Here is a 19,471-nt window from a genome sequence, read left to right as displayed (position 1 = left end):
CTATTCATGAAAATCAGAATAACATATATATGATGCAATATATAATAAGAAATGTATGTATTCTACGCAATGAATTTAGTTTCAAAGTGTAAAGTAAAATTTTTTGAGAAAATGTAGAAATGGCTAAAGAATATATTTCTATTTCTTACCTCTTTTAATATCTTATCTAGGTCTTTACAACTGAAGATTCCTTTATAATAAAAATTTTTATGCCTCCTCAGCAATAAAGGCTTCTTTTCCCACATTTCACTGAAAATGAAAAAATAAGTTAACATTAAAAATAGACATGTTACATTAGATAAATAGATGAAGAACTTGTTCCAAACCTAAAGCAACAGTTCTAATACCATAAGTTGACATAAAAAACAAAATGCGTGGTCAAGTGTACTACAAGTATCATTATCTCCTTTCTCTTCCACAGCAGCATTTCTTTAACATTAGGAGAACACATACACAATTTAGATGGGTTTAGTGATATATGGATAAAAACAGAAATGTCAGAAATGTATGGAATTATGGCATGACTTATAAGATAACAAAAAATAAAGTGTTTAGCTTGACATAGATAAACAATGAACGTAAAGAGGAGAAAGTGTAACAAGAACAAAGTGATAATAAACAGAACTGTGATCAAATATTTGAATTTCTTAATCAGTCAAAAACTATTTACATTTTTTAATTATGTTTTTTTTTTGTAAATCAGCTGAAAAAAAAAAAGGATAGGGGAGGAACAACAAAGAAATTTGCCAATAAAAAGGTTTACCAGATTTCACTCACAAAACTATTTCTTACAAACTTTGAGCCAGGTTCCCAACCATTGCAAGTGCACCTAATTAATGTCAAATGAGTCAAAACATGCAAAGTAGAATATAATTGAAGTGGGATAACATAACAATAAAGGATGAAATGATGCAGCTGAAGAGCTACTTCAAGAATTAAACAAAGGTAATCAAACATATAATTATCTTATATTTCAGCCTAAAATTAGTTAGGCTCAATGCCTATCATGGCTAAGTAACTTAGTTTCACAAAAATTAATACTAATTCCTATGAAAGAGAGCAGTTACTCAAATCTACACAGTCTGCTATGTTTATCAACTGTATTTATTTTCTGGCCAACATTGTCTAGTTCAAAAATCTATGCTTCCAGGCAAGAAAACTCTTCAGATGGAATGGACAAATTTTCAGGCAGCTCTCTGGCCTTGCAATGTGCACACCTGTCTCCTGATTGTTTCCTCACATCAATAAACCGTAAACCTGCAATTTGGTGGAGATACGTAGATATTTTCATCATCTGGAAATATAGTGCTACTGAGTTACATGACTTCCTTTTGTCTATCAAGTCATTCCACCAATTACATTAGAAATTAAAGAGTGGGGAAAAACTACCTTTTTAGATGTTTTAATTGCCAAAAAAAGATGGAATGGACAAATTTTCAGGTGGAGATACATAGATATCTTCATCATCTGGAAATATAGTGCTACTGAGTTACATGACTTCCTTTTGTCTATCAAGTCATTCCACCAATTACGTTAGAAATGAAGGAGTGAGGAAAAACTACCTTTTTAGATGTTTTAATTGCCAAAAAAAAAAAGGTGAAGAAGGTTTCCCACTTGGTGTATACTGCAAGCCTACTCATACATTACCTACACTCATATTCATTGCAGCATGTGTCACAAAAACCAGTTATTACACATATACTTAAAAAAAAGGACAATTGCTATCACAAAAGATGAGGAATTACAAACTTTACTCTAACTGGATATTCATGAAAACTCGTACAAAAATTGCTATTTTCTAATCCTGCTCCAGAACAAAAATCTTGACATTAACTACAGGACTTAAGATTCCATCCTGTATATTGGTAGTCTTTCTATCAAGTTTGCTAGTCTCCTCAAAGTGCAAGACGTTAGGGTGGCTTTCAAGTCCATTTTGACTGTATGAGATTTACTGCATTCGCGTAAAGACCGCAATCCCTTCTACAAACACCTGAAGAGTCTATAATTTTCCATGCTCGTGTAGTCTTGCTTAGATAGGGTAGACAACAACAGAGAAGAAAACTAGGGCCTAGCCTTCCTGCTGGAGTGCCTGAGGTCCAGTCCCCTGTTTCAATCCAGCATTGTTGTCCTGGTGCGTTCCAAGTCGTGGAGGAGATCTTCTGCGATTTCCAGATCACCGCTCTCCATAAATTTCTTGTAGAGCTGTTTGCTCCGTTCATTCCATCCAGGGATATACTCCTTTCTGCAGCCCCTAGGGATATGTTTTTTTAGCTGTAGAGATGACAGCTCCTACAAATCGATTGTAGTTATTGGATACAGGAGGTATGAAACGAACACACTTGTCAAGGTTAATGGCATATTTTTCCCAATCAGCTCTTCGAAGGTTCCATCTCGGGTGGGGAATTGATCGGACAAGAGGTATTTTTATGCCCACTTCAAGGAAGACTGGTCAGTGTTGGCTATGAGGGAAGTCACCGAGAACTCTTCTTTGAGCAGGTAGAGGTTCATTCTTGTTGTTAGAGGTGACGAAGAAGAGGTCAGGATTATAGTCTCTTCTCCATGCTGTTGATCTGAAGGTGCCACATTCTTTAGCGTCAAAGACCAAGTAGATATCGGAAGTCTCAGCCCAGTCGGCAAGGGCTATGCCGGATTCATCATTCTGAGCATACTTCCATAACTCATGGTGGCTATTGAAGTCTCCCGCACATATAGTTGGGTGGATCAAAAGAGGGAGGAATTGTTGAGGCCATTGGACGTTTGGTGGCTGGCATTAGCAAGCGTCAGTTCGCCCAACTTTGTCACGATCAAGCTGACATCATCATCACTTGATGCAGTAACAAGTTCGATGACACTCAATCTAAAGTTTGATGTCTAAAGGTGTAATTCAAACTATTTCATTTTTTTCTTCATTAATATTTGTATATTTAAATTCTATAGTTCATCTCTGAAAGCTGCATTTGTATTCAAATTTATACTAAATATACTACTGTATTGTAGTATATTTACTACTGTATAAACTAGTGCAAATATCTGTTTGGCTATTTGGGAAGAAAAAAATATTTTAACTTATTCTAAACATTATATTCACGGCTATTTTGCCTACTTCTGTTTAGGAGTGCCCCTGTTTAAATGGCATTGGCTTTTTTAATAACTGATTCTTAAGGCATTGTAGATGTATATTTACCAATAAATATATGTAACATAAAGGAAGAGAAATTTACACACCTTTTTCTGGGTGTTGTGGCTTTTCTTCTTTATGCGATGTCCAAACTACTGTTTGTGTGTGTGTCGGGGGGGGCAATGTGGGAGAATTAAATAGAAATGGAAAAAACCTGGGTTTTTTTGAATAATATATATATACATATATATTATGTTATTAGGGATAGGCAGAGCATTTTTTTATATTTATATAGGGTGGAAAAGGGAAATATAATAGTTTGTTAAGAGGAGTAACATGGGAGTTTTCCCAGAAATAATATCCATTATTCTAAACAGTTATTTAATTTTGCAATGTTTTTGAAACCAAAGTCACAGCATTCAATCATGTGGCTGTATAATCATGAATATAACTCTTGTGTATTCAATATGTTTAATGCACTTCTAGTCTAATTGGAGCTAAATACAGAAGAAAATTCATGCTATTCATTTATGCCATTTTTAGAAGTATTACAAGAAAGACAGCCATATTGTTTTTTTTCTGTCATATATCTGGAAAATAGGAAATTCCATGAATTCTTGTATATCAGATGCTAGCTACCAAAGAGGCAACTGTCTGCTGATTGCATAACTGCAAAACAAAGTGTAGTGCCTACTATGCAGTGCTTTATTATCTTAAATTTCTACTGAAAAAAAGATAACATATAAAATAGATATAACAATTACACTGAAATAGAATCATTTCTCTCACTTCACTTGCAGACAAAAGTTTCACAAGTAGTAATTTTTAAGATCACTGTTTTATGTCATTGTTCAAATAAGTTTATTAAAACTTGTAACTCATTCATTTTGTAATAAAAATACAGAAAGGACAAAAACAACATGATTAGAATAATACACTCACATAAAAAACTTATTTTCTGGTACAGGATGAATTAGCCACTCAAAACATCTTTTGCCTTCCAAAGTGCTATTATAAATTTGAGGAACAGAAAAGGCACCGAGACCATCTGCAAAAAATAAATAAATAAATAAAAATAAATAAATAAATAATTACAACTAAGTTATGGAAGTTAGTAGCTAAATGATAATTGCTGCAGAAATTGTAAATCACTATGAATAACAAAACCAAAATAATAATAATAATGGATCATCACACTAATTTTCTACATTATACAACATATCCTTAAATTCATTTAAGGAAATGTTGTACGATGACTCACATAAATGATGTAATCCTTCATGCAAACGTGATTTCATATTGTTTGTGACTTCATAACAGAGTGTGAATGTACATACTCTACATAAGTGATGTGAGCATAGTAAGCATTGTGGCACAATGCATGTAACTGCCTTAAATAAACATTTTACATTAAATTACCTTTCAACACTGAAAAGAAGAATGAAATGGTGTGTACCAATGATAAAAACAAAAGCAAAAAAAAGATTTCACTTTAGATCAAAAACTTGAATTAAATGAGATATGAACTGAGATGGGGTGTGTATGAAGAAAGCAAAAACTGTAGACGATTTTAGAGTAATGAGGCAATGGTGTGCCTTAAATTGGTAAATGTTTGGGAATTATTAAATTGCATTCAGAACTGAGTGATAATGACCTCATTAATATCAATGCAGAATGAGGCAGTAAAAATGGTAAAAACAAATATATTTTTAAAAAATTAATATTTTTAAAGCCCCTAGATGAGTTAAGTTTTTTCGTTGCTTATTAAAATTGTTCATTGCTTATTATATACAATTAACATATTTTTCACTTAGCAAGGTGTGCTTTCAAGGGACATTAACTGTGTACAATGAGAGATTCCTGTACTACTGTAATATCACCCAAAGACATGGATGACCTACTGGTATCGTTCTTCTCCAAATCCTGTAATAATGACAAATGGCAAAGGACTCCCACATTATTGAGAGGTGCTCACCACTGTACCTCATTTAGTTTTTTTTTTTTTTTTTTCAGAAAGAAATTCTCAATAGCTTAAACATTAAGGTCACCTGGTCTTGATGGTATACCTCCAAGAATTAACACCTAACCTACAATATCTTTTCAATCTTTCCAACTCAACTAGTATCTCTACCCTGTGGTATGGAAACAAGCTTATATTCAAGCTTATTCCAAAGGAATAGAATGATTTAAAAAGAGCCAATATTTATTGCCTGTTTTTTTTCTTTGCCTTAATCATTATTACAAGATTTGGAGAAGATTTACCACACAAAGTCCCACCAGCTAATTAGTGAAGAGCAACATGGATTTTATCACTCCTAATCTACAGTCATCTGTTAGCTATCCCACCCACTTTGGACAAAATCCATGGGAAGGCATGGAAGAACATGTGATCACTCTTGACATTTCTAGGACATCTGACTGACTCTGGCATAGAAGCCTTCAAGCATAAATTGCAAGTGGCAGACCTAATACTTCTTTAAGAATGCTTAGTGTTATCAACTTTAACTGATGGACCCTCTCTTACAGATTCACTCCAAGTTTCTGCAGCTGCTTGTCAACATCCATTTACTATCCAATTTCAAACTTACTGAACCACCTTCTCTTTCTTCATTCCATCTACATCACTTGTCTTTCCCAAGAAAGACAAGTGATGTAGACAAGATGACCCAAGATGACCTTCAGCTGTTCAAGAAACTTGTCAATAAATATCTTATTTCTTCTCATCCTCTTCCCAACACTTGGCACTGATGTGTTATAGTGTCTACATACATATAACACATATAAATGTATATAAAGGGAGCAAACACAATGATCAAGACAAAATCTACTAAGATTTTGCCTAATATTTGCTTCTTGTAATTTTGAATTAAAGCAACATGCATAACAAACACAAAAGTCTAAACATGTATTTAAAATAAATGTGACAAAGTTTCAACAAATTGCAACATAAAGAATGAGACAGTCCAGCAATAAGATGTTCATAACCACTTGGCAATTCTACATGCGAGTTCAAATTCATGTCACAAATATGATGAGTGTGCTTTTAATATTTGGAAGTGCATTATACATAAGGATCCTTATGAAATTTCACCTCTTCTGAATTGACATTAGGGGTGAGAAGTATAAAAAGGCACAAACAAAACAGATGTTTTAGCATGCCACACATGCCAAATTTGAAAAGATATTTTATTGCTGGTATGGTAGGAAGCTTTACTAATTCTGTTGTCTGTTTCCATATACATTTGCAGCTGAAAAGTTCTGAGGAACACATAGAACACAAATGATATTAAAGCAACTGATATAACTACAAGAAAGAACATATCTTAAAACCCTTTAACCCCACTGTATCATCAAATTGTAATAATTTGTTCTTTTTCTTTTAGGATATATAAGAAGACATATCAGAAGTTTTGAAGAAATTTGAAGACACAGAAGTGTGGGCCGTCATCAAGTTTTTCGTGCTGCAAGAAAAGTCTGCAACTGAGATTTGCCAAACTTTATGTGAGACTTTAGGGTACTATGCCTAAGCATATCCAATAGTTGCCAGACGGGTGGCCAAGTTTAAATCTGGGCATCCTGAGACAACAGATTCCCCCAGGTCAAGAAGACTTTCCACAGCAATCACTCCTGAAAACACTGATGCAGTGCATGCCATGATCCTTGATGATAAATGAATACCAGCCAAATACATTGCAAAGATTCTGGGGATATCCAGGAATAACTACAAGAAAGAATATATCTTAAAACCTTTTAACCCTGATGTATCATCAAATTGTGATAATTTGTTCTTATTCCATATAAATTTATTCAGTTGATTTCCTACCATACCAGCTTTAGTAATTCTGTTGTCTGTTTCCATATACATTTGCAGCTGAAACGTTCTGAGGAATACTTAGAACACAAATGATATTAAAGCAACTGATATAATTACAAGAAAGAACATATCTTAAAACCTTTAACCCCGATGTATCATCAAATTGTAATAATTTGTTCTTTTTCTTTTAGGATATATAAGAAGACATGGCAGAAGTTTTGAAGAAATTTGAAGACACAGAAGTACAGACTGTCATCAAGTTTTTCGTGCTGCAAGAAAAGTTCGCAACTGAGATTTGCCAAATTTTGTGTGTGACTTTAGGGTACTGTGCCTAAGCATATCCAATAGTTGCCAGATGGGTGGCCAAGTTTAAATCTGGGCATCCTGAGACAACAGATGTCCGGTCAAGAAGACTTTCCACAGCAATCACTCCTGAAAACACTGATGCAGTGCATGCCATGATCCTTGATGATATATGAATACCTGCCAAATACATTGCAAAGATTCTGGGGATATCCAGGAAATGAGTTGGGGGTCATTATCCACCAACATCTGGACATGCAGAAGCTCTCAGCAAAGTGGGTCCCCCAAATGTTTGAATGCTAGCCAAAAGTGAGAGAGAATGTGTGCTGTCATTCCAGGGGATTGTGGGTCATTTTGAGAAATCAGGTGCAAATTTTTGGCTCGTATTGTGACTGTTGATGAAACATGGCTTCATCGCTATGACCCAGAAACCAAACAACAGTCAATGGAGTGGAGACACAAAGGTTCTCCACAACCAAAAGTCGTAAGGAAGGTTCTTGCCATTGTCATTTGAGATATGGATGGTGTAATCCTTATCAAGTATCTCAAAAAAAGGTGAAACTGTCACAGCAGCAGTTTATTCAACAGCTCTGAAGGAATCGAAGGAGGTACTGAAGGAAAAACACCATGGGGAAATTGAAAAGAGGCATGTTGCTTTTGCAGGACAATGTACCTACTCCCACTGCTCATGAAACCCAAAAGACAATACATAAATTGGGCTTTCAATGTATGCCTCACCCACCCTATTCACCAGACCTGGCCCCATTCGACTATTTCCTAATCCCAAATTTAAAGAAATACTTGAAAGGAACAAAATTTACCGCAGGTGATGAAGTCATATCTGCAGCTGAGGATTGGTTTGTGCATCAAGGGAAAGACTTTTTTCTCAGAGGAGTGCAAATGATGCAGCAGTATTGTAATAAGTGTAACACTTTGTAAAGAATATGTAGAATAATGTGTAAGCTACATGGTTTTATCCCAATTCCTTCATGGTGATTATCACAACTTTTCAGCACACCCTTGTAATTTGCCATCTTCACTAAAAAGTGTGCCGAGGTAATGGAAATGCTTTACTTGTTCTATAATTCTCCATTTAGGATGCAGTTGATCCTTTCAGGTTTAGGATGCAGTTGATCTTTTCAGGTTTCTTCCTATTTTCATTGTCTTTGTCTTTTTGTTGCTGATTTTCAAACCAAATTTATTACAACTATTATTCAATTTAGTCAGGGAATTATTTAGGAGAATAACATCATTTGCATAAAATAGAGAGCTAAGATTGTTGGTACAATTTATCCAGAACTATAAAATATCCAGAATGATTACAAAATCAAAAAATTGTAACATTAACTGCCAGAATGTCCTGTATGCCTTATCCATACTAATTGTAAGATTAGACAAGTCCAGATGAGGATCATAGATTTTGTTCTTAAAGTGCAGAAAGTTCTCAATATGAGATGTAGACTGAGAGCAGAGAGCAAAGTTGACATATATGTTTAAAAAGTATACATTGGACAACTAATACAACAACAAACTGCAAGGGAACTCCAACAGTTTGAGTTTCTTTTTTTTTCTTTTCTAAATCATCATCCCAACTAACAACATAATCAAATGAGACTAATGAGTTTAACTATATCATCAGAAAATAAGAAATCAGTAAGTAGAGTGTCATGAAGCATTAAGGAAACCTTCCTGTTATATTCTCTCTCGTGTTCTTGTGTAGAGGCTTAAGTGCTGTGAGGACATTATGTTGGAGGTTTAATGGATTTTTTACAACACTCACAAAGAATTAAATTAGAATTTAATACTTCCTATATTTCGTCCTAGTCACTAGGACATCTACGGGGATTACAAAGACAATTAATGTAACATGCACACAAAAACTTACAATACTAAGCCCAACCACGTGGGTGACAATAAAGTCCTATCTAGGTGGAGCGCCCTCTAAGGGCAGTTGTAGGTGGCCTGGAATGTAAGGTGGGACCTCTGGTGATGACTGTTTCCCAAATCTTCGGAAGCTTAATGCAACCGTATTTGTTAAGATTTGGTTGGTTTTTGAGAGCTGCTGCTGCTGCTAAGAAAAGTCTCTCTTTCTTGAATTTGCTGTGGTGGAGCATGGCGGTTTTCTTCCATGATACTCTGTGGGTGGTGTCCAAAACGTGGTCAGCCAAGCCTGAATGGCCATAGTTGTGTTTAACGATGTACGACTTGTGTTCCTCCAGGCGGATGGATGCTGATCTGCCTGTCTGTCCAAAGTACGCAAGCTTACAGGAACAGGGTACTTTGTAAACTCCAGGCAGAGAGAGAGGAGGGAGCTGATCTTTTGTAGAACGGATAAGGGTAGCCAGTTTGCGGTAGGGCTTATATGCTGTGTGTAGGTTATACTTTTTTAGTATCTTGGCTATTTTTTCCGAAGTGCCACGGATGTAGGGTATGGTGATGGCATTTTTGAATTCTTGTTGAAGAGAGGGACGGGGAATGGGGGAGGAATTTATTATTTTTTTGATGCTGTGTTCGCTGTAGCCATTGGAGAGGAAAGTTCTGTGTATGTGGTTAAGCTCAGTAGTGAGGGCGGTTCCACTGGAACAAAGATTGTGGGCTCTCTTGGTAAGGGTTTTAATGATGCCATATTGTTGTGAGGGGTGGTGGTGGGAGAGTTTGTGAATGTATCTGCCTGTGTGTGTGGGTTTTCTGTATACAGTGAAGGCAAGTGTATCATTAGGCAGGTGCGTGACTAAGGTGTCTAGGAAGGGTAAACAATTGTTCTTTTCCTTTTCCATAGTAAACTGGATTCTTGGATGTAGGCTATTGAGATGACCAAGGAAGGAAACTAGCGTGTCTGGGCCATGAGGCCAAATAGAGAACACATCATCTACATATCTAAGCCAGATAGAAGGTTTGAGTGGGGCTGAGTCTATGGCTCGTTTTTCGAAATCTTCCATATATAAATTGGCAAGGGGGGGGGTGAGAGGGGGGAGCCCATGGCGGTTCCCTCTATCTGCTTGTAGATTTTGTTATTCCAAGCGAAATACCCAGAGTTGATGGCAAAGGAAAAGAGATCTAAGATGTCAGAGGGAAAAACGTTTTCTAAGAGAGATAAAGTGTCAGTTAAGGGAATATTGGTAAACAAGGAGGAGATATCAAAGCTTACTAATATGTCTGTATTATTCAAGGTTAAATTTTCTGTGAGGGCTTTAAAGTGGGTCGAGTTTTTTATATAGGAAGCTGAATTTCCGGTGAGGGGGGACAGAGAGTTGGCCAGCTGTTTAGACAGTCTGTAACAAGGTGCATTGGTGGCATCTACTATAGGCCTGAGTGGGGAATTAGGTTTGTGGATTTTTGGTAAACCGTATATTCGGGGGGGACGGGAGCGGAAAGGTTTAAGTTTTTTCGTGACGTCGGGGGGCCAGGAGGTTACTTTTTTAAGTAAGATTTTTAACTTCTTAACTTGCGTTTTTGTGGGGTCGTGTTCTAGCGGGATATAGGTAGCGCGATCGCGGAGGATAATGTTCATTTTACGATTGTATTCGCTGGTATTAAGGACAACTGTGGCATTACCTTTATCCGCTCTGGTGATGACGATACTTTTTTCTTTGCGTAGTTTCTGGAGAGCCATGCGTTGGGAATAAGATAAGTTACTTTTTGGAGGCGAAGAGTAAACGAGGATGTTGGCTACGTCGAGTCTGATGTTGTTGGCTACCTCCGACGGTAAGCGACCGATCCCCCGTTCGACGTTAACCATTACATCGAGTACCGGCACTTCTTTCGGGGCGATGGCAAAATTACGGCCGAGGCAAAGGGCGCTGACGGCATCATCGTTGAGCCTTTTGGACGAGAGGTTTATTACTGTCTGGAGCGGTTGAATTTGTGGTTGTAGCTTGTCTTTAACCAGGTTGTTGTATTTCTTGACGTGTTTGTTTTTTATTTTCTGAAATTCTCTCTGTGCAGAAGTTTCCGAAATGTCAGAGAGAATTCCCCGTCCCTCTCTTCAACAAGAATTCAAAAATGCCATCACCATACCCTACATCCGTGGCACTTCGGAAAAAATAGCCAAGATACTAAAAAAGTATAACCTACACACAGCATATAAGCCCTACCGCAAACTGGCTACCCTTATCCGTTCTACAAAAGATCAGCTCCCTCCTCTCTCTCTGCCTGGAGTTTACAAAGTACCCTGTTCCTGTAAGCTTGCGTACTTTGGACAGACAGGCAGATCAGCATCCATCCGCCTGGAGGAACACAAGTCGTACATCGTTAAACACAACTATGGCCATTCAGGCTTGGCTGACCACGTTTTGGACACCACCCACAGAGTATCATGGAAGAAAACCGCGATGCTCCACCACAGCAAATTCAAGAAAGAGAGACTTTTCTTAGAAGCAGCAGCAGCTCTCAAAAACCAACCAAATCTTAACAAATACGGTTGCATTAAGCTTCCGAAGATTTGGGAAACAGTCATCACCAGAGGTCCCACCTTACATTCCAGGCCACCTACAACTGCCTTAGAGGGCACTCCACCTAGATAGGACTTTATTGTCACCCACGTGGTTGGGCTTAGTATTGTAAGTTTTTGTGTGCATGTTACATTAATTGTCTTTGTAATCCCCGTAGATGTCCTAGTGACTAGGACGAAATATAGGAAGTATTAAATTCTAATTCAATTCTTTGTGAGTGTTGTAAAAAATCCATTAAACCTCCAACATAAAATCTCTCTCGTGTTGTATGACTACAGTTTTGCCTTTGTCTCCCTTAGTGATAAAACTACTGTTGTGTTTTAAAGACTTAAGCCCCTTCAGTTCCAGAAGTATAAGGTTTGGCATATTATTCATACTTTTCTGGAAATGAAGGATCAACAGTTGGGGGTGGGGTGGGGTGTACTTTTGTTTTGAAAATAATTTTAGTGGCTTTGAAATGTCTTGGAGGGCAACACACAACAAATAAACCTGGGTCTATCAAAATGAAAAAAAAAAAAAAAAAAAAAAAAAGTCCATAAGTAGTATTTTTCTCAGTGAAACAGCATAGTCATGAGTGAGCAGCTGGCAAGACAGTAAGACGGTCTTACTGTCAAGATCTTTCGAACTGTTCTAACAGATACAGTAGATTCACATGACTTCTATCACTCTGACAAGCCCCTTCACTTTAAAACTTAGCACGAATCCTGTGCTGAAACCTTTAATAAACTAATTACGTGTGAATTATTTGTAATTCATTACAGAGGATGAAATAACTACATGATAAAGATGTCTAAATTTATATGAATTTCAATCCCACATGAACACAAATTTCTTTAATAATCCATAAATCTTAACACATACCTTTAGGGCTTTCTAATTCACTATTACATTTTACATCTTTTGAAGATCTGGTTTTGGTTTTTATCACTGGGACAGACAATGTGGAATTTTCATCTATTAGATGGCTGTTATTAAGAAGTGTCTGCAAATTATATTTAAAAAATATATATATACATATATATATATAAACACATTATGCTGATATATATTTTCATAATATAATATAATATAATATGAATGGCAAATAAGTAGTATTAAAACAGTACAATACTGTTGGAGAAACCTAAATGGCATACAACTGCACAGGCCAGTCTTTTTCACATTATTTTTTCACATTGTTTTCCTCAAATCATGTGGGTGGAGTGTCATGTTGAAAGACATAGGTATGTTCCAGAAAACTTCTACAATTTGGGAAGCATTACATTATTCAGAAGTATTACATATCAAAGTGAATCCTTTCGGAGCATTACAATCAAACGTGTCCAAACCAAGAGAAATGATTTTAGAACATTACACCTCCACCAGCATCCCAGAACAATGCAACTGGTCCAAAAGGTATTCCTGTCTCTATCAAACATATATTTAGTCATTCTATAAAAACTGTGAGAAGATTTTTCACTCCATACCAAGGACAATCAATGTCCACTTTATGTGTGATAATAGAACTGTGCATGCAGTTCTATTATCAAATAGAACTGCATGCCCACCTTCACACAACCTAAATGACTTGCATATTAAATGCCGGGTAGTGATAGATGTGCATTACAAGTATCATGGAAACTACTGTCCTCCTGAACAAACAGCAGCATCAAGACTATATTATGAATGGTGAAGCAAAGCACACAACACAGCAAATGGCAGTCTTGCAGCAATTTGTTGTGACTTGTAAAAGTACCTGTTCAGTCTCTAGAGCAGGATTCCCAGATTATTGAACCTTTAGTCCACCTGTATTAACCTATAACATGCAGAACCCAGTATAAGTTACTAATAATTTATGAATGGGATTAACATATTTTATTTTATTTTTTTAATCTGATAACAGGTGCTTCAAGCAAGAAACTTTTGAGAATACTACCATAAGAGCAACATTACTTAACTTGAGATATCAATTCAAATGGACAGGAATTGAAGATAATAATAAATTTAGTTTAATCCTTTATCCAAGTGTGAGCAAACAAAGTTTGCGCCTGAAAATATCTTCAGGACTGGGGTAAGGTAGTACCACACCAGGCAACTCATAGCAAAGGTGGACCAAGCTAACATCATTCCTATCTCAGTATCTCCCATAATGCAAAACACATTTCCTTGCGGATATGTATAATATTATTCATTAAGGGAAGGGCCACTACCCAGACTAGTTTCGACCTTTATTGAGGTCTGGTCAGTGGGAGCCAGGCCCAGAAGTGGAGATACCAGGCAGAAGCAATGGCAAGGTCATCTTTACCTATAGGAGTTGCCAAACGGTGTGCCACCTTTTTATTAAATTACTCTGGATTTAGAGAAAGATGTTGAAAGTTTATTTTTCACTTGGATAGACTATAATAAATTTAGTTTAATCCTTTATACACTTGGATAATGGATTAAACCAAATTTATGATAGTCTAACCAAGTGAAAAATAAACTTTCAACATCAGGAATTGAAGATTATGTTCACCTGAAATGAGATTAAGTTAGCTGCAGAATGTGATAAAAATGAACCGTTCATTACAGACATGCCATAGTTCAATTTGAAGCAACTGTGGGATGTGTCAGATTCTGCAATTTCATATCACTATGAAATGCAAAGTTCTATTCCATTTTGTGGAATCCAGGCAATTAGAACTGGTTGGAATATTATGGCTATGGCAACTGTGGGACAGCAGACAATATACAGTCAAGTCAAAATATTATGACCAACACTCCTGATAGTTTGTGCCTCCTCCCCCACCTACACTGCCCTAATGGCTGTTATGCAATATCACCGTCAGGACTGATTTCCAAAGATCTGCAAGTGTTTGGAGTGGATGATTCAAATGCCTGATCTCTCAATCAACATAATCCCAGAAATGTTCTTTTATATTCAAATCCAGAAAATCAGCACCATGTTAATATCTGGAAGTCAGTGTCATGTTTGGCAAACCATTCTCAAATAATATGGCATGGCATAGTATCCTGCTGGAACAAACACATCTATGTCATCTGGGAAACTCACCATAAAATGCCTATCATCCAGAATGGATAGGTATTTTGTGCATTCACTACAGTAGTCAATGGATACCAAGCCTCTGTGGGACTCCATTCACACTGCTCTAATGTCATAGAAATTTCATGCTTTTTTTTTTTTTAATTTCTTACTTTTTTCATACTGTCTTTTAATTTGTTTCATTCTTGTCATTTCATAATTCCATGCATACATCAATCATCTTCCACATTTTTTCCAATATCATACTAATTTCAGCCTCAATTTTAAACTCAGTATTATATATTGAACTCATCTCAACCTCCAAGACATCCCAGTATGTTCAAATTTGTACTCTTTCTCATAATACATTTAAAATTTTAATTAATCATAATTTAAGCAGCAAATAAAATGCTTCCATGTTGCCTACTGTTGGTATTTTAAAGACAGCTCCATTCCATTTTATAAGCCTAGCTAGTTAATACTTTAACTTTAGGAGTTATATATGAAATATTTTTTTTTTTTTTTTAAAATATTCAATTTGCAAAAGCTGAAAATAAAGCAGTTTCTTTATTTTGAAAACTATAAAGTGAGTTTTATGAATTATGGCCTAAGCAACTAACGCTATGAAAGAATGTATTAAGTCTATTCATTAAAAGTTCTTTGTGGCCAGTTTATCTATTTTATGTGATAAAAACCAGAACTACTAAGAAGAAAAACATGTCTACTATGTGAGACTGGTTAACTAACCTTTAACTTGAAAAGTCCTTATAAATGTTCTTGACATCCTTAATAGGATTCAAATTCAGATCTTTCCAAAAATAACATCATTACCAAGCCAATTATAAACATAACTGTAGCATCTTATAATGATAAAGCTGTATACACTTTCTGTATTAGGATCAATGGCCTTAATCTCACCCAAGTGACTTAGCTTTTCCAACCAATGAGAATTGTTACTAACTGAGCTATAAAGGTCTATAGCTATATACTGCAATTATCCTAATTGTAATATACAATTCCATATAAGCACATTTGCTTATTAGATACATTAACCAAAATAAATGCTTCAAATGTGAAGTTAGTCAATTAAAAAAAAAAAAAGTAAATTGTATATTACAAATTACTTATTAAAAAACTTTTGCAAATTAATAAAAGATTAACAGCAAAATACTCACCATTTCATCACTAACATGATTTTTGATATCTCTGGGTGATCCTTTCTTTTTTATAGGAATGTTAACATTTTCAATGTATGATAAGCTTTTTCTCTAAAACAGGAAGAAAAAAAAAATTAATTTGTGCCATTCACATAAATTATAATAGAATCTTTCCTTTTTTTTTTTTTTTAATCTTAAGCAGAGAAAAACATCTGAAAAAACAATGATAGTCAAAATTAGCAAAAATCCTTCAAGGAATAAGAAAATCCTTTATGGCCTCTAATTCCTACTTATTAGGAATTTAGATGCTTTATCTTTTATAAATTTTAAATACCTTATCTTCATATATTTATACTGGGGGGGGGCTCTGCCCCCACTGACGTCTACGACGCCCAACCTCCCCACCGAGTTCCGGACAGGTAGGCCGGTTCTCCTTGAATTCTGATGACTCAAATTTTGAAAACTTGGAAGGGGGATACCCCCCCCCCCCCCGGCACCTACAGCACCCAGTGCCCTGAGTTCCGGACTGATAGGCCAGTGTTCTCCTCCAATTTTGAAGACTCAAAAGGATGACCTCCAGCGGACCCTGGATAGGTTCGTAGCTGTTTGTGCAGAATGAAGATCAGTGTGGCCAAAACTGAAACATTTGTGGTCTCAAGACAACCATCTCAGTGCACTCTACATGTAAGTGGAGTCCCAATGAGGCAGGTGGAGAAGTTTAAATACCTTCAGTCCATATTCACGAATGATGGAAAATGGGATATAGAGCTAGATACTCGAATTGGCTTAGCAAGCTCAATAATGCGGGAGCTTGGCCGTTCGGTAGTATTGAAGCGGGAGTTAAGCCAGAAGGCAAAGCTGGCTGTCTTCAATACAGTCTATGTCCCCATCCTCACCTATGGTCATGAGAGTTGGGTAATGACCGAAAGAATGGGGACACGAATCCAAGCGGCTGAAATGAGGTTCCTTCGAGGAGTTGCGGGACTGATAAGACTCGACAGAGTCAGAAGCTCTGAAATTCGGGAACCCTCAATACTCAACTGCGGCTTCTCCGTGTTGAGAGATCACAGTTACGTTGGTACGAGCACCTGGTCAGAATGCCACAAGAGAGGCTCCCTCAGCAGGTCCTCTTTGCCAAGCCAGAGGGTGGGAGGCCACATGGAAGACCAAGGACTTGCTGGATAGATTATATCCAAAACCTTGGGTGGACATGTTTGGGAATCCCACCAGAACACCTGAGCTTGGTGGCAGAGGATCATGACCATTGGAAGTTCCTCTTGCAGCTGTTGCCCCCCACAACCCAATTAGGAAAGGTGGGTCTTGAAGATGTACAGGGTGTTCGGGATAAATTTGACATATTTATAATTAATTATATTTTTCCGTAAGTTACATGTATTAACACACACTTCTCTTCATTTAAAAGTTTGGACCCTTCTTCATTCATATACAAGATGTCAGAAAGGATGGATAGCTGGAACCCACCTGAATCATGGAAGAGAATAACTTGTATCATGATGATTCGTGCCCGCCATCAAAACAAGGATATTACAACTGCTGCCCAATGCTCCCTGAATACAGTAAAAACAATCAGGCATGAACTAGAGACTTGCAATGGTGACTACGAGGATGTAGCAAGAAGAAAGATCCCTAGCAGACGATCTGATTGCGTTCGTACAGCAGAATTCCTCGCAAATCTGCAGGAACAGGTGTTGAAGAACCCTGGCATTGGAATTCGGGCTTTGTTCGTGGAGTTGCTAACTGTAGTCAAGCCCTGGATAACAAGGGTAGCCAATGGTAGGCCGTATGTATGGCAGCAGGATTCGGCCCCTTGCCACACCTCTGGGAAAAGTCAAAAATGGTTGTCTGAAAATTTCTACGACTTCACCAGTCCAAATGTTTGGCCTCCAAACTCCCCAGACCTTAACCCCATGGATTATTTTGTATGGGGCGCAGTTGAAAAAGACACCAATCGCACTTCCAGTAATACAAAAGCCCAGTTAATGGATAAAATTAAAACAGTTTTTGCGGCCCTTCCCAGGGAGACTGTAGCATCAGCTTGTTCGAGGTTCCGAAGCAGAATTGAAGCTGTGATCGATGCTAATGGTGGTTATTTTGAGTAAATCTTGTTGATAGTATTGTAATTAACTCTGCCTGTAATGTTTTTTTGTCAATTCATTAAATTTAATAGATACAAAGAAGATTTTCTTTTTCCTTACGAAACTGTCAAATTTATCCCGAACACCCTGTATGTATGTATGTATGTATAAGTGATACAAGACCAGCTTTTTTTTTTGCACTTAAAAATGTCTTTGATAGCTTTTATGGGCGGGGAAAGCAAACAATTTCTTCTCTGCCATTATAAGCAAATGTTGAAAGCATCCAGTATCATAAAAATTCTCAATAAAATAAAGAACTTTAGTTCACATAATTACATCACTGATTCAAAGAAGCACTAATGTACAGGTATCCCTTGCTTAACGCAGTTTTGATTATCGCGGCGAAATTAATTGCGGCAATCCCTTGATATACGCGACAAGAGTTTTGATTAAAGCGCCTTTAACCATGAGGAGCTCACAGCTAATCTGACAGATACAAGCAAAATCCTTTATATAAATATTCTCACACAATTCAGTGTATAACTTGGAGGTCCCCGTGTGGGGACACCTGTAACCCCCATCGGGCGCGTCCCCTGGTGGCGGATCGGGGAATGCTCGTCATAGGTTACTATGAAGGGTAGGAGGGAAATAAAATACCTCCCACAGACCAACAGGATAGCACTTCCCTCATAGGCCGGTCTGGGGGCCTCGAAGGTGGCAGCCCCACCACCAGACTCAGGTGCTGAAGGCTAATCCTCTGCACACCTTAAAATTTCACTCATTAAAAGAAATAACAAAGAGATAGCCGAACTGCCTAAATGGTTAACGACAAAGCGAGGAAAAAGGTACATGAGATATGGAACATTAAAAGTCTACATGGAAAAGAAAACAAATTAATTGATGAATTTAAAAAATCAAGATTGGATCTGCTAGCAGTCACAGAAACAAAAAAGAAAGGTCAAGGTTGCCAGAAAATGAAAGATGGGTATATACTTTTCTATTCAGGGGTAAACCCAAGAGAATGGGGAAAACAAGGGGTAGCTTGCATAATTAAACCAGATCTCAAAGAATATATTGCTAAATAGCAACTAATAAACGAAAGGTTGTTGACAATCACTATAGATTTTAAATCAGACAACCAAGTATTCACTGTAATTGTTGCATATGGCCCAAACGATAATACCAATAAAGAAATTAAAGATGAATTCTTCAAACTCTTACAAAAAACAATTGAAGAAGTTCAAGGGCATATCATACTACTAGGAGACCTTAATGGCAGGGTAGGGAATCAAGTAGATGAAGAAACGAAACAAGTGTTGGGATCACAAGGAGAAATAACCTGGAATAATAATGGAGAAAGAATAATAAATCTTTGCCTTACAAATAATTAATAGCGAATTAATAGTGATAGCGAATACTATGTTCAAGCATAAAGAAATCCATAAGTTTACCAGGGAAGAGCCCAATAGAAACGAAAAATTTATAATCGACTACGCCATCATAAGCAGATCGTACTGGAAGTATACAAAAA

General features: G+C 36.8%; 1 protein-coding gene across 1 annotated transcript in view; it reads right to left on the bottom strand.

Annotated features, from left to right (window-relative positions):
* Positions 1-19,471, bottom strand: part of NO66 (Bifunctional lysine-specific demethylase and histidyl-hydroxylase NO66) — a 295,812-nt gene that overhangs the window by 250,497 nt on the left and 25,844 nt on the right. The window contains exons 3-6 of the mRNA XM_090407239.1: positions 15,863-15,955; positions 12,548-12,668; positions 4,061-4,166; positions 150-249 (exon numbers count right to left, since the gene is read on the bottom strand). Coding sequence (XP_090263365.1) covers positions 150-249; positions 4,061-4,166; positions 12,548-12,668; positions 15,863-15,955 — 420 coding nt within the window. The remainder of the gene's footprint in view (positions 1-149; positions 250-4,060; positions 4,167-12,547; positions 12,669-15,862; positions 15,956-19,471) is intronic.

Source organism: Typopeltis vanoorti, chromosome 17 (genome assembly GCF_054136105.1).
Source record: "Typopeltis vanoorti isolate ZY-2024b chromosome 17, IOZ_Tvanoo_1.0, whole genome shotgun sequence".
NCBI lineage: Eukaryota > Metazoa > Arthropoda > Arachnida > Uropygi > Thelyphonidae > Typopeltis > Typopeltis vanoorti.
This window is presented reverse-complemented; position numbering and strand designations above follow the sequence as displayed.